This window comes from Syzygium oleosum, unplaced genomic scaffold, assembly GCF_021117445.2.
Source record: "Syzygium oleosum isolate NSW1041296 unplaced genomic scaffold, Sole_v2.1 Sole_v2.02, whole genome shotgun sequence".
Taxonomy (NCBI): Eukaryota; Viridiplantae; Streptophyta; class Magnoliopsida; order Myrtales; family Myrtaceae; genus Syzygium; species Syzygium oleosum.
Genome location: NW_026607486.1, coordinates 22,189,697 through 22,205,476, shown reverse-complemented (window position 1 = coordinate 22,205,476; position 15,780 = coordinate 22,189,697). Strand labels below are relative to the sequence as shown.

At 40.2% G+C, this 15,780-nt stretch overlaps 2 protein-coding genes across 4 annotated transcripts; both read right to left on the bottom strand.

Annotated features, from left to right (window-relative positions):
• Nucleotides 1-439: 439 nt before the first annotated feature.
• LOC115684957 (tRNA (guanine(26)-N(2))-dimethyltransferase) lies at nt 440-4,517 on the bottom strand. Of its 3 annotated transcripts, XM_056309039.1 has the most exons (7): nt 3,872-4,516; nt 3,267-3,467; nt 3,076-3,169; nt 1,623-1,823; nt 1,434-1,496; nt 836-1,029; nt 440-760 (listed from the first exon to the last, which is right to left on the bottom strand). In XM_056309039.1, exons 1-6 carry the CDS (start codon nt 4,483-4,485, stop codon nt 934-936), a joined length of 1,269 nt encoding a protein of 422 aa, XP_056165014.1. In that variant the 5' UTR covers nt 4,486-4,516; the 3' UTR covers nt 440-760; nt 836-933. The 3 variants fall into 3 exon arrangements, with proteins under 3 accessions (XP_056165014.1, XP_056165015.1, XP_056165016.1); XM_056309040.1 differs by lacking the exon at nt 1,434-1,496 and having other exon boundaries at nt 3,872-4,517; XM_056309041.1 differs by lacking the exon at nt 3,267-3,467.
• A 1,027-nt stretch (nt 4,518-5,544) lies between these two features.
• Nucleotides 5,545-11,479, bottom strand: LOC115684899 (alpha-galactosidase 3-like). The gene is made up of 15 exons (XM_030609842.2): nt 11,223-11,479; nt 10,851-10,909; nt 10,302-10,358; nt 10,185-10,219; nt 9,727-9,830; nt 9,548-9,620; nt 9,101-9,159; nt 8,953-9,018; nt 8,772-8,855; nt 8,104-8,168; nt 7,938-8,020; nt 7,217-7,307; nt 7,040-7,098; nt 6,258-6,398; nt 5,545-5,953 (listed from the first exon to the last, which is right to left on the bottom strand). Exons 1-15 carry the CDS (start codon nt 11,426-11,428, stop codon nt 5,843-5,845), a joined length of 1,293 nt encoding a protein of 430 aa, XP_030465702.1. The 5' UTR covers nt 11,429-11,479; the 3' UTR covers nt 5,545-5,842.
• Nucleotides 11,480-15,780: the final 4,301 nt, after the last annotated feature.

Sequence of the window (15,780 nt, the reverse complement as noted above, 5' to 3'; positions counted from 1 at the left end):
CAACAGGCTATCAACCCAATCCGGGTTGCGGCATTTTCACTGCAGCCATGCAGCAGCACTGGCGCCGGAGCCACACAAAGATCACCCACCGTTTAGCTGCACCCACATAGGTTTTGTACACATGCTACTTCTACCAGTATTGAGGCTGAATTGTAATAGATATCAATCTGCTAGGCTCTTCACCTAAGTTATACTATTTACTCGTCAATTCAAGATTCCTCCATCAAAACCGCAAACGTTGGATTGCTCGTATGCACTTCTCAATTAAGTGATGGTAGAATAGAAAAGGCTGATATGGAAGGATCGGGCATGGAAAATTATCATTGAAGCAGTCCAAACACATTTCTAGTCAATTACTCGAACAAAACAGTAGCCCCATATGCAAGGATCGGGCATGGAAATTATCATTGAAGCAGTCCACAAACACGTTTCTAGTCAATTACTCGAACAAAACAGTAGCCCCATATGCAAGGATCGGGCATGGAAATTATCATTGAAGCAGTCCAAACACATTTCTAGTCAATTACTAGAACGAAACAGTAGCCCCATATGCAAAGATCGGGCATGGAAAATTATCATTGCTCCGCAACAGCTAAATTTCTCTAAGTTGGTACTACGAAAGACACGAGATGGCTCATGTGATCACTAAATTTTGGGCAGGGTTTCTCGTGTGATGGCTCCAAATTAATGTTTACCAGCTGCTAAATCAGGGACTGCTCGTATGCATTTGAGGGTCTGCTTTCCACAGCCCAAGTTCGATCTGCATTCATAAAAAAATCTCACTTGCCAAACACGTAATGCATATTTCAGCTTTCATATAAAAAATTCGCTTTACCCTGAAGTACAGGTTGCTTCTCCACTGATGCATCCGAAATGGGTGCACTCTTAAGCATCGCTGGCACTGCAACTTTGCACCATGATTGGTTAACAGTGCTAAACCTCCTTGGCAATTCTAATGCATGTAGCCATAGGACAGTCTGTCTTAATGGCATTGGTTGCAATGTGTGACCTACTAACTGCATATCCCCTCTGAAACCAAACAAAAAGCCCAGAGAGTTTTCATTCATATGGGAAAGAATGAGAAGCTACCAAATATTGCCCTACTTCCAGCTACATTTTAAATCCAGCAAATAAAGAATGCCCCGCTCAAGGATACAGCTCAATGAATTCCCAATAGAGAAATTAAAGAAAGAAAAAAAAGACTCTTCATTCACAGCAGTATCTTCTCCAGAAAAGTGTGCATATGGAACGAGAATATTCTGAATCACAAAACTGCCTTGCCTTGCTTTTGTAAATTTACTACTAACCATTTTCGTTGCTCATAGAAGCAAGAAGCCCTTTCCTCTAAATAACCTTACATATAATTGACGGGAAATTTACCTGATAGGTAACATGCAAGACTTAAATGCTATGTTCAAGAGGATCAAAGTTACCTTCTGCAAGGCACTCATCATGGTCCTAAGTGGAGGGGAGTTGATTTTGGCACGGCTGGCAACCTAAGATATTCCCAAGAGCATATAGTTATCTCCGAGGCACCTTGCATTCTAATATTTGATGATTCAAACATCTACCACAGACCAAAGGAATAAAAAATGATATGTGAAGAACATAATGAAAGAGACCTCATCCAATTTGATGTAACCAAATGGTAGTCTAGGGTCACTCTCGTCCACCATCAGCTGCAAAAGTTTTTGAAGGTCCGTTCCCACGCCATTGCCCATCCATCCCAATTGCTTGGCCATATTTGACATTTCTGTGAGGTAGGAGACGCTGTGCAGAGGTCCAGTCCAGAGAGGCCCAGACACAACAAGCGACCCTCCCTCCTGAAAAGAAGTACAGGATATTTGTTTGACATCCCAAATGCATACAAAAGTGAATTGTTCCTCAACTCCACTGAGGAGGCAAATATGTAGGCATGGGCATTTCAATATGGTTGCAATAGTCATTTAACCATGTTGGCCACTACCACGCAGCATTAAACTAAGCTCATATATTTAACCCATTTCAGTCAGCTTATACTTATTACCAAGTCGATTTGTTCATATACTGGTCGGTATTTTTTCTGACTAATTTTGCAAATAATAGGTCTTAACAAGTCCCAACTCAATTTGTTTATACACTGGTTGGTATTTTTTCTAACTAATTTTTGCAAATAATAGGTCTTAACAAATCCCAAATAATCGCCGAGCAAGACATGCTGTATGCAATTTAAGATACCATAATCCTAATGTTACATCCAAACTTATCATGTAAACGCGCGGGCACGTGTGCACACAGATATCACACATCCACACAGAGTTAGTCCAAAACCGACAGAGAATGAAGATGTTAACCAGAATATACCATTGAAGAAAATAGAGCACAACGATAAGTTATATTTCATGTTCAGCGCATAGGAATGGCCAAAAGCACTGTTGATGGCCCCAAAAACACAATTGGCAGTTCCCCCTACAGACAGAGATAGTCACACTTCCAAGGAAAAGTCCTAATATGAGAAATAATCGAGAGGTAAAAATAGAAAATGTACTTACAAGACAAGAAACTGGATAGAAACTGGTCACGAGATGGACGATAACTCAAGCTGTCTTAACCACAAGCATTGAAAAAAAAGAGATTTGGTGCAATCTGATGTAATCCGCTTTTTGAACCAGAGTAGTAACATTTGTATAAGACAGTTGAGATGAAGGAGTAGCTTCCTTAGGCTGGGGGACATTTTCGTTCTTTTCTTTTCTTTGGTTGGGTAAACTGAAGAATGTCCCTACCCCGAAACACACCCAAGTTAAGGTTTGAACCCCTCACCTCCCCTTTCTCATAGAGAACAGTGTGGTTAGCTGTGGGACTTCTACTCAGAAACTGCTAATCACTACCGCACTTAAGGAACAATAAACATTCGCATAATGGGGCTTCAATTATGGCATCAATAAAAAATGGTTTATGTGGAAATGAGTTTCACACAATTCTATCCAGATGAAAAGCGTGATGCTGTTTTAGCCCACATAGCCATTCCTTAACTGTAGCAACATGAATGACCATACCAACAGAATCTTGTTAAAAAGAATAAAACAACGGCTTCACCTTATTGCAGGTGCAGCTTAATTTACTAAGTTCATCCCACGAATATGACTGGGAATGTCCACACTTGGTGCAGTAACTGATAAATTCATAATGCCTGCAGTGCAAAAAGATAACAGTGACAATAAATAGCAACCCGGAAAGAAAGCTTCATCTTATGGGAAAAACAACTGAGCAGTCTAAAATAAACTTACCTATTACTAAGAAGTTTTCCTCTGATTAGCCGTAGCATAATGCGGAAGACAGGTCCATGGTATGAATAATAAGAAAATAATGGAGTAACACGATATCCCAAAACAGAAGCTTCACGCACTGCACCACCTATAAGCATCCGCAAACCAACCTCATTTGAATATGGCAAAGGGCGCACATATGCTCCATATGCAGCTAACGAACTAGAGAAAGAATCAGCAACAAGTACGTCTCACTGGGTGCACAAAAACGTATCTATGAAAGACCATCGGCTAAGTAAAGTCTAACCAACTTTAAAAAAACCAAGACTTCTGATGCAATCAAATATAACGGGCAACGCAAAGCATTCAATGCAAGGAGACATGGTATCAAAACTCGAGAAAGAAGACTAAATGACTAAATCAAGCGGTTTTGCCCAAAAGAACTAGCACTAGTCAGCAGTAGTACTACATCTTAAAAGACACTTTTTTCCTTTCATCAGGTTATTGAAACGAGGAAACTGAAGTCATTTCGCACATACAAAGAGGAGAAAATTGATTCCCATTCTTCAGCAATCATGATCACGAACGAAAGAGAGAATCGAAGAAAAACCAGAGAAGGAACTCACTGATGAGGCCTATGACCACCGGAGGTGTAACCATCCGTCGACGTGACATAGAGCAACCCTCCCAGCTTCAAACAGTTCATCGCCGACCTCAAGTACGACGATTCGCTCCCAAAGGAGTCCACATCCACCAAGTCGTAGAAATCCCTCTTAAGGTAACACTCCGTCATGACCCGATTCGCTTCGTTGCTGGAGACCGCCCACCTCCCCTCCCCGCTCACCCTCGCCAAGTTCCTCGCGACCACGCCCCTGTTATCGTCGTTCGCGTCGTTCGCCAGCACGAAATCGGCCCCGGCCTCGAGGAGGTACCGGAGGGATCGGATCCCGCAGCCGCACATGGCGTCGAGGACGCGCAGCTGGGGGCCGGACCGCCGGTGCAGGGCGGCCGCGAGGACGCCGAGGTCGCGACCGACGGCGCTCTCGCGGCGGTAGAAGGTGCCGCCGGTCTCGAACTCGTGGCCGCGCTCGGTGGCCGGGCGCTGGGAGTGGGAGGCGCAGTGCCGGGGGAGGAGGACGGAGCTCGACGGCGAGAGACGGCGGGAGGCAGGGGATGCGATTCTAGGGTTTGGAGAGAGATTGGAGAGAGGAGGAGGAGGAGGACAGGATAGGATTAACATGGCGGGAATTTGTTGGTCTCGAACTCAATTCTGTCCTTTTATATAATCGAATTTTTTCACGGTTTATAAATAATTTCTTATAATAGGACCTAAATATGTCCTTAAATTATGGATGATTGATTTCCGGTCCGGTTCGGTTCCAAGGTGAAACCAGGAAGACCGGTTCCCAATTTTGAGAACCGGGGACCGGCTGGTTGGTCCTAGGATCGTGAACTGGACTGGTCCAATGGAACCGGTCAATTTTTTATTTTTCTCCCACCACAACAGAGAGAGAGATCGACAAATCTCAACATATCGACGGAAGCAATGACAAGTGAAAAGTCATTGTGGTGAGATAATAAAGGAAGAGCATTGTATGTGGGTTTAATTCACATTTTATTAATTTTTTTGAAGAAATAAAAAATAAAAATATATATATTAGTCGATGCAGTCCGGTTCCCCATTGGAACCGAGGAAACGAGACCGCCCGAACACAGGTTCCACTTTTAGGAACCGGGAACCGAACCAAACTAGCCAATCCGATATGGTCTGAGCAGCTCTTGATCCGAGTGGTCCATTTTGCACACCCCTATCTTAAACTACGGCCCTTGCCTACTGATCGACGCGGATTGAACTCTAGGACATTAAACTCAAGGGTATTCCCTGAAGAGAGGGAAGAAAAACTTCACTTCCCAATTAAAGGACCGGGCATGCTGACACTGACACGCTAAAATAAATGAGTAAAATAAAAAACGTAATCCTATCAACTCGCCAAGTACAAGTGGACAAGCAGGGCGGCTCTTTCAGAGACTTCGGCTTTCCATACTTTGGTGAGATATCCTGAACAACCACCACCAATGATCCAAGGTAAGCCTCTGACTACCCCGATTAACATGGCAGGTATTTGTTGGTCTCAAACCCAATTCGTGTTTTTATATAATCCAATTTTTTGACGGTGTATAAATAATTTCTTATAAAAAAATAGAACCTTCATTAAAAACAGATTATATTACAATGCTCACCCGTCTTTATTTATTACGCGATAATTATTTGGATATTATATGAACTACGATCACGATAGATCAGCCATTTTCACGCATATATTCCTCGACACTACGGTCGCAATCCATTGCCAGCGACACAGAATATGGTGCTTTATTCTCCAGTTCTACCGCACGCCCTCGTACAGTCCATCTCATATAACTATATACATTACACCCACGGAAAGATAAAGCAGCAGTCATACAATTCCTGGACGTTGAAGGCCATGCCTCGAGAAATGTATGCGACAACTTCGATATCTCCAGGGGATCCAACCAGTTGCGTAAAAGGCAAGCATTCCAGTGGAAGGAGCGAGCGGCGAGATGTCGCGTTGGAGCTATATCTCGGCGCGAGACCCCGTCTGAGGCGTGAATACATACATATGACAGTCATGCGCATCTACCTGTGCAGCAAATGAGGACGTGACATCTTCTGCGACATCCTTGTGCTGCAAGAAGGAAGGACAACAATCAGGGACTATATCCAACAGAGGTTAGCTATATGAATTTGTTCTGTGGACTCTGACATCAGAATATGTTGCTCGCCAAGAGAATCCGATCATTTTCAACCTTCATCTCAGGTACTCTATTGTATATGCATCGTCGAAACTCGCAGAATATTCAACTATAGCTTCATAGCTTCATAAAGTTAGATTGATGTTGCATGTAACATAAAAAACAGTCGTAAGATGGTAGCGTGCCGACTTTATTGGTGTGAAAGTGCATTACGAATTCTTAATCTTACATTCTTACCTGCCACAAGTCTCTTACAGACACGCTTGTGCTGGAGTCGAGCCCCAGTGCTTCCCACGCGGCTGTTATATTCACAGCTTCTGAGCATCGATTCCAGAGAGCAACAACCAGGCGTCGCCGTGACAATGGTCCAGCCCAAACCTGGAAAGCATCCACAACTACCCAAATTAGCAGAATATTTTAATATTTGATGTGACTAAACAATCTCTTAAACTCCAACGATGTGAGAGAGAACCATGCCAAATTAATATACCAGGTTCTGAAAACAGTAAAGAATCAGGTTCTCTGATTTAAAAGCATAAACGTTATACACTCTAAACACGTTTACTTTTCAACACATACTTTGTCATAACCAAGCAACTGCCAGTACCATTGTTAATTTCGACCAAAAAAAAAAGTACCATTGTTAAAATCATAATAAGACATGAAAGCAAACGAGTTTTGATCAAGTACCACCGTACTTGATCTTTTTCACTTAAACTTCAACCAGTTAATAAACTCGTTTGCTCAGCACGCACCACAAGCTAAGTGACTTCACAAATTTGTTGCTTTAACTGCAGAAGATTGGTTTTTTTATTTCCAGGTTTTATATGAAAATGAGATAAAAGATGAATTGTAAGTATGTCGTGAAAATTGGCCCCATCAGGAGCCTAAAACCCTTGCAGGTAGGTGAACACCAGAGGTTAAAGCAATAACCTCGGAGGCAGTATAATAAAGCTCAAGAGTAATGATTAGCACAAAAAGACTAGGTAAAGTATACGATGCTGCAGCGAGGTATAAACCTGAGAGCAACCATCAGATCCTGAGACATTAACCTTCCTTCCCTGAACCCCAAGGGAATCTGAACAGACAGAAAAGCTTGCATATTTAGTGCATCAAAGAATGTAATCAACAAAGATTTCGACTACCAACAAACATGTAAAAGCAAATACTATACGTCCATCCATGTCAGGGATTACCTTGGTTGACAGCAATGACCTCCTCATTGCTCACTAGCTGGAATGTTTCCGCATTCATATTTCTAACATCACAACCAACTAAAAGAGGAGCCTGCATGATTAAGCAGGTTAGTAAGGAGTATCAATGTGATTTCAGGATGTATGCTAATAACTCTAAATGTCAAATGTCACAAAGCTTAAAGGTACAGCCAACATTTCCCCCCTATCCTTTCGACAAGAACCAATGGTATCTCTGCTTGGCTTTAATGATTGATGTTGGATAGAGATCATAAACATGAGCTGTGAATTTCCAACTCAAATCTGGCAGGGCAAAGAAGTGGGAATAGGTGAGTAAAAGAATTAAAAAGGAACCCAAAAAAAACCAGTGGAGACTTTTTGCCAAGCTCAGAACTGCTGAGGCATAATTCAAGCAGATGATGCAGTAAGGAACCGTACCGAATGGTTTGCAGGGGACAGCAAACATGGAGTGGCAATTATATGTCCTCACATTTTAAGTTGCATTTAATTTTGAGCCAATGTGATGTACTTTCATGGCTAAAACTTCTAAAACTTTAAAAACATATAAGAAGCTACGTCCCATAGCTCTCAGAATCCTTGTCATTGGAACTACTTTTTGAATATATTAGCAAAATGTAACTACTATCTTTTAAACAAGAAGAGAGAGAGAGAGAGAGAGAGAAATTGCTAAAGAGTAACGAGCTATTCAAACTGAGAGGCAAACCTTCATCAAAGCCCAGATGCTGAAATGTGCACGATATTCTTGGTAAGTCATGCCTCCGTTCCCAACTTCCAACATGTCTGGATCTGTCAGAGACATAAAGTTGAGTGTCAGAAGTGTAAGAAGCACTAATGCACCAATAGAAACAATGCATGAGTTTGATTGCTACCGTTCCATCCTCCAGGTCCTGCATAGGCTGCCCACTTGTCATTCAGATCTGCAATTGTAGTCATGCTGAAGCAAAACGAAGGAGATCTGAGTCAGATAAACTACGGGAGATGTAAATATAGATGTTTTATGCTCTATGCGGATCAATACTTGCATTCAAACTGATTTGATTCAGATGCAAATAAATGAAGCTAGCCAATGCTTCCGATGCTACAAGTCACCAAAAGAAAAAATAATCGAATTAGAGGCAGGTCATGCCACATAGAGCGCTCCTTATGTCATGGCTCCTGTCCAAGTCAGGTTACGCTGCTGTCCATCCAAACCCAAACTCACCGTTGAGACAAGGCATGCTCACGATTGCACTCGTACTAATGGCAAACTGAATGTCCCACCAACAAATGTAACTTCTACTGGTAAAGTTTTCTGGTTAACCTAAGGCGTGAACTTCATTGCATAGATGAATTTTACATATGCTGCAACGGTTGTAGTGAGGATGAGGGTCGTATTAAATAAACACCTTCCAGGATAAGGTCTAGAGGGAGAAGGATTCCTGCTATGCACTTGAAGACTGTAAGATCCAGGATTTTGCAGAGAGAGATATTTGCTTTGCTCTCTTTCTCTAGTAGCATAGTATTGTGTTCAATTGACCAATAAAGAAAAGAAGGTTACCTTGCCCATGTATCGTTAATATCATCAGTGGTACGCCAACTATTCCCAATCTTGCCTGCCCACAAGGCAGGATCATCAACCCCCCTGCCCACAAAACCAGAAGATTAAGCATCATTCTCGAGTCTCAGCAAACAGATGAGTATTGGAAATCGACAGAGATGATCAAGAAAAGGTGAACTACCATTCACACATAGAGTACAGAATTTGACGTCCCGTTGCATTTAGCGCCTTGAGCATTGGTGGATACCTATAATGGAACCAATCGAGGTCAGATTAAATGTCTAAATAAGTCTCTTCACAGCTTAAACAAAATTCAGAGAGAGCAAGACCTGTCTTTTGGATTGATGCCCAGATTATAGCAGTTGTCGTATTTCAAATAATCGACACCCTGAGACACCAACAGATGAAACTATTAGAGGAAAGTCTAGCCAGGAGAAAGGCTTCTGCAACTACAAACGGAGAATTACCAGACTAATCTTAGTGATGGAATAAAAATTCTGAGAGCACTACATAAACACTTCATCTACTGGATAACATTACAATGGATAATTGCCTAGACTATGTCGTTATGAGATTGCAGCACGTTAATGTTGAAACGTTTAACATGAATGAACGATCAATAGGGTTTCAGCTGTTTTGGGTCAAGCTAAAACCAACTGTTCGTATGCCATGAGAAGCACCAAAGAGGAACAAATATTCTTATCAATGCTAGCATACCAACTTAGTGACTCGTGGGAAAACACTAGTAACTTCCCTTGAAGAAATAAAGGACTCACCCAAGAAGCGAACTGTTTTGCATCATTTTCTTCATGGTAAAGTGATCCCGGTCGAACTTGACATGTAAATAATCTGAAAGAGATGGTCAAGTGGGCAAGGAACCAATGGAGTTAGTATGCAGTCAAAGTATAGAAAGAATGTTATTAGTGGTACAGCTTTCAGAGGATGAACATCCTACCCAGCATCAGAATATATACCAAGCTTGAGGCCTTTCCTGTGGACGTAGTCTGCGAGGGCTTTAATTCCTGAGGGAAAGGTTTTCGGATCAGGTACCAGTTCGCCCTGCACAGCCATTAAAGCAAAATCAAGAAGAGAGAAGCAACAGTGCAAGAACTGTATGGCTTACTAGAACATTATAAAATCTGTCTCCCCAAGATGAATGGCATGATAATAATTGCTCAAAATACCACAGATGTCTAGCGGAAAAGTGTGCGACTGAGACATAATGTTAATGTTCCCATTAAAAGCAACTCACCAAAAGATGACAGAAAGAATTAGAAAGGAGAAAAGTTGAGCCTGTTAACTAATTGTGTCATGCTCACTTCAAAATCTAAAGATTGTAAAAGTAAGGTTCCGCACTCTGAAAACTTAAGATGGTATTGGGAACTGAGCAAAACCAAAGGAACTAAAACTGACCTTAGCATTTCGTTTGGGAGTAGACCAGCAGTCATCTGCAGTCCATTTGAATAAATAAGTACATAAACCAGTAATGTGAAATGCTATTCTGAGATTTAAAACATCGTAGAAGCATACCGATATTGACGTACACATAACCTAAAGTAGCCAGTCCAGTTGAAACAAGTGCGTCAGCTGCACATGGGAGAAACAATGATCAGTACCCAATTGACAGGAGAGTGAGTTAAATGAGAACTTCACCTCTCTTAACAATCTAATATATGCAAACTAGTCAGTCCATTCCACAGTCGTCACTCGAATGACACCATAACTATTATGCCCATCGACCAGAACATTGCGAATACGATCCTCATGAATAATATGTGCCTATCCCCCTGACTTAAAGGTATATCTCTGTATGCACTTCGCCAGATCATATGTTCCTACTTCTATTCTCAATCTGGCGGTTGACTCATTCGGCAAGTAAGCTCGAGAAATTCAGATAAACTAGTCACTTCTAAGTCCATCAAATATGTAAATCCAATTCCTGCCTTTTCTCAAATATACTCGAAATATTTCACAAACCTCTATTCCTCAAAAATGTTTTTTCCTTGTTCTTTCTTGGTAAAACTGCCAATCATCACATGTAATTCTTCGATGATCGCACACGAGAACGGCGAGGAATACCTGTTTCCTTGATGACCGTTTCATTGATGTCGCAGCCGAAAAAATTCCAGCTGTTCCATCTGCCAAAGCGCAACAATTTCCACTCATCAGCAAACAATCTAAACAGAGAACAGCCATTCTCAGAATACAGAGTCCTCCTACTCTGTAAATAAAGCCGACCCATCTCAGCTTATTTTCGATGGAAGTTACGATATCTTTTCTTCTGCGCTAGCGAATACATAAATTTCAATTACTTTACGTATCCTTCCATCGATATCGACGAATCTTACACTGGCCCAAAAAACAAAATACGTGCACATATCAATGAATCTTGCAGAACACCCGATCGATGGATCTTAGGATAGAAAAGACCAAAGGGTGAAAGAGACTTGCCCCATCTGAGGAGTCCGAGCCAAGCCATTGTTGAGCTGGAAAATCCCATACTTGGAGGTATCGTAAATCCGGCGAAACGACCCGCCGAACCCCGCTTCCTCGAAGTCCCGCAGCGGAGGCAGGAGCCTCCCGCCGGCCGCGACGGAGATCGCCGACAGAGAGATCGCCAGGAGGAGGTGTACGGAGAGGACGCCGCTCATCGCCATTGATGCTCTGTGCTCGAGCTCCTGAAAGCTTTTTTTACTGTTTTCGTAAACGACGATCGCTTGACTTATATAAGCAGAGCAAGTGCCGTGTAAAGAAGACGATAAAAGCAAAGTTTTGTTTGCAAGGCATCTCTTTATCCGGTTTTTCCTAGTTGACACGTCAGCAAATCCGGTGTTTTCTTGCCATTTGTCTTAAATGGCCGGGATCAAGTTAATCCGAGGGCACGGTTGCAGTCCCAATTATTAATTTAATCTCCTTGATTGTAATTTCGGAGATTTGCAAACATGCCCCTGAAATTAGTAGGACGCTGTATTATTTATTTATTTATTTATTAAAAAAACACAATTTTCACATATTATGCAACGGTGCACGTATCTCTTGTATCGACATGCTTTGGATTTGGAGTTTACTATTAGCATACTCATTTATGATAAGTTCTTCGTCTTTTTTGGTTGATTGGAATGAATTTAACAGGTCGGTAAAACCTCTCGTAATAAAACGTCATAAAATTGAGGTTTACTCGAGATATGGTGAAACCTCTCGGGATACAACGCATGATAAATTCAAGATTTGTTTTAGATTTGGAAACTAGCATCCGAAGGATATCGCAAGATATTTGGTATTATTAGAGAGTACACACATAATTAAGTTTTGTATTGAACAAAAGAAATGTAAGATTAGTATGAAGAATGTCAAAAGTATTCGAGGTGAAACATCATAAATTTTATCAAAAGGGACAAAGATAGTTCATTTCGCGAAAATACATACATATATATAGTGGGGAATTAAGCCCGATAATTGTGGTTCAACCAAATTACATAAATACTTTATGGGGGTATTAGTGAAATTTCTGAATTTAGTGCAAGCTATTGTTTCTTTTTCTTTTTCTATTTCTTTATGTATCTTTTGGCCACACGCTATCTTTTTATCTTTTGACTGGTGGGTTTTTTACCCTTAAGAAAAATGAGGTGCTTGGACTAAATTCCAAAGGTTAGGTAAGCCATTAGCGGTGGAGCCTCACTTTTGTCAAATGATTCGATCTTGCACTTCTTTACTTTTATTCTTTTTTACGGTGGTGTAACCAGTAAGCATTCACCCTTTTTCTTTTTTTTTATTATAGAAAAGAGGGATAATAGGTTTGATAGCAATGGCCATTACTGTTGAAAGTGATTGACGGTGAGATCGAAAGAATTTCTGCCTATGCAAGGAAAGTCCATTTGAGTGACATAACGAGGGCATTTAGGAGGACTAGGATTTGCAATTTGCACTCAGTTCGAGAAGGATGATACAAAAAGGGGAGGGAATTATGCCAACCAAGGCTCGGTTTATTTTACAAAAAATGAATAATTGAAAATTTATTTTTTTGAAATTATCATTTTAATAATAGTAAATAAAAAATATTTTCATTATTGATATCAATACGTATAATAATTTTTGTTTATTTATTTTTATAAGTGCTATAAACGATTATTTTTAGGAAAATATTTTTATAATATTTACTTTTTGGGAAAGAAACAATTTATTAATTGTTGAGATTAGGGCTATGATGGGTACGCCAGGTCGACAAGGTTAAGAACGGGCCCCCTCACCAATGGGACAAAGACAACAAAGCATAATCCAAACTCAAGGATAAACACCGAAAGCAGAAAAGGTGACCCATTCTCCAGAACCTACCATAAACACGTGCGAGATTTGTGGTTAATCATTAATTATATCTCGATTTTTGCTTTTGATTACTACCTCTGCTTCCCATTTCTACTTCTCACTTTTCCAAACTTCGTGAAGACGATAGGGATGATGACAGAATCGGTCCTTGAATTTTATCCAATATACAGTATGATTCATAAATTTTTAATTTATTTAATGTGATTTTTAAATTTTTATTATATGTTCAATTTAGTTCTTGAACTATATGACAACATTAAATGTTGCCCATGAACTTGAATTAATTGAAGGACATCATTAAATCATATAGTTCAGGAACTAAATTGAACATACATTAAAAGTTCATGGATTACATTGAACAGATTAAAAGTTCATGGGCTATATTGAACATTGAGATAAAGTTTATGGACCATTTGTATCATTTTCCTCAAATGAGAAGTGCAATTACCGTCTAGAAGGAATAACCACATGAATGTTCAATGTAGGTTTGGCGATTAGATGTGCAATGTGCCGAGCAGATTGAAGGCATTATTACTAGTATTGGAACTTGGATTTTATCGACGCAGAAAGAGAATTAGGCGAAAAGTTTGTTAAAATACGGAAGCAATAAGGCCTTATTGAATCTTTTTAAAGATGCAAATGATAACCGTCCTATTTCTCTATTTTTCTATTTTTCTAGTCCCGGTAATAAGTTTGGAATAAAATTTCGTTTGGTAATACAATTTCATTTTTTTGTTTCCGAAACAAATTTTTAACCTAGAAATAGGTTTGAAACTGAAGTGAAAAGTAGATTTTTTTTTTACTTTTCGAGTTCTGAAACAAAAGGAATAACTATCTTTATTGCTCGCCCTCGTTGCCCGCTCTCGGCCCCCACCGTGTCAACCGCCTCCCACCGATTGTCCGCCAATCACCGCCTGCCCCCTCCCGCTGCTCGCCTTTGCTCGCCACCAGCCGCCAACGCTCGCTAGCCGCCGGGAATAGAAATTTATGAATAACCTATTGAACGAATTTTTATTCCGGGAACAAAAATGTTGTATCGTTATTAAACACTGCTTTTAGTTCATAAACTTGTCCAGGGAATAGAAATGAATTTTTCTATTTCTAGCCATAAATAGGGTTAAGGAAGAGAATGATTATCATTCGCACCCTAAACGACCTACCTCCGTTCAAAATTATTTGCTATTGCCGAGATGCTTACATTGGTAGTTAGATTTAAAATTAGTTTGTCTGATCGAAATTTTTTTTCGCAAATTATTATTCTAAACTTTCACGTGTTTGGTTTGCCTAAAATGATCGGGCAATAGAATGGTCAAAGAAATTACACATACTTAAAGTTGGGAAAATGAATTTTTTAAAAGCATTTTCCTCTGTCACGAAGTTTTTTTCCAAAATAAAGACTCTCTCAAGCTTGTTGCTTGTGTGTACAGGAGAAGTTGATCTCACGCTCAAGTCAAGACTCAAAAGTCAAGAGTCCGGCGGCTGAGATAAGATGGAATGGGATGGATTTCTCAACCTTCACGAGCTAGAAAACATTGAAGGCCAGAACAGATGCTACCAATCATGTCTCTCTCGTTCTGGACCGGCACGCCACTTGGGGAGAAAAAAAGATCTGAGCCCGCCATAGAGTCAACGAAGGTGATTTTTCTACAACTTGACTGACTGACTAATCGAAGAGAATCGGGAGAGCTACTTAATGTACATTGCCATAGGATAATGCATGCGGAATTATTATATGAGCGTAGCATGTATATTAAATTAAATCTGGACCGTTCATGATAGTGGAATTCATGTGAGTCTCCTGACGGTCTAGATTGTGTTTAGAATATACTCGCTTGTAGAATAATAACCAAGATCACTTCATCACGCATACTGCATAATGTATCATATATCAAAATATTTCATGTCATTAGCCCCTACGTTTGTCTTGTTATTGCTGATTGAATATGCTTCGGTTATCTTACTATTACTCGTTTGAATTGCTAATTTTACGACATAAGCTCTAAACTTGAGAGCTATTGCGCTAACCTCATTTATCAGATACGACAGTTAAAAAGTTCGTGGTTTCAGCGTTATCCAAATTGTCATCAACGTATGTGTTTTTTTTCTTCTTCAATAGATCGACTTAGCAAAACCGTAAAACTTGCTGACCTGAATTTTGGACTTCGGAGAGCCCTTTAACAGACGAGACAATTGAAAAAAGTTTCTGTTTTTGGAATTATCCAAACTGTCATCAATGTACGCGTTTTTATTCAAATTGACCGATTAAGCAAAACCATATAACTCGCAATCTGAATCTTGGACTTAAGAGCGACTGCAATTGGTAATTTCCATCGGGGACATTAAATTTTCAAATTACTTCTAACTCAGTATGAACGTGTCTATAGATTTCATAGTGATCCATTGATCATTTAGACCAAGTCCATACAGACGATTGATCATGTAATTAAGTCCTACGTGGTTCAATCTATATTAATCTACATGACATATATAGACCATGCAATAACTTCTCGATCATTTTCAGATATAGATCCAAGAAAAGAAAAGGGCCCTCCAGTAGGAAAATAAGACCATCCTCCGGATATGCCGGGTCGATTTGCCTTCTTAACATGTCGGAGTAATTGCAAGGACATTAACTGCGAAACCGGAAATGTCTGAAAACAGTGACATGCAGAAGCAGAAGTCCTCG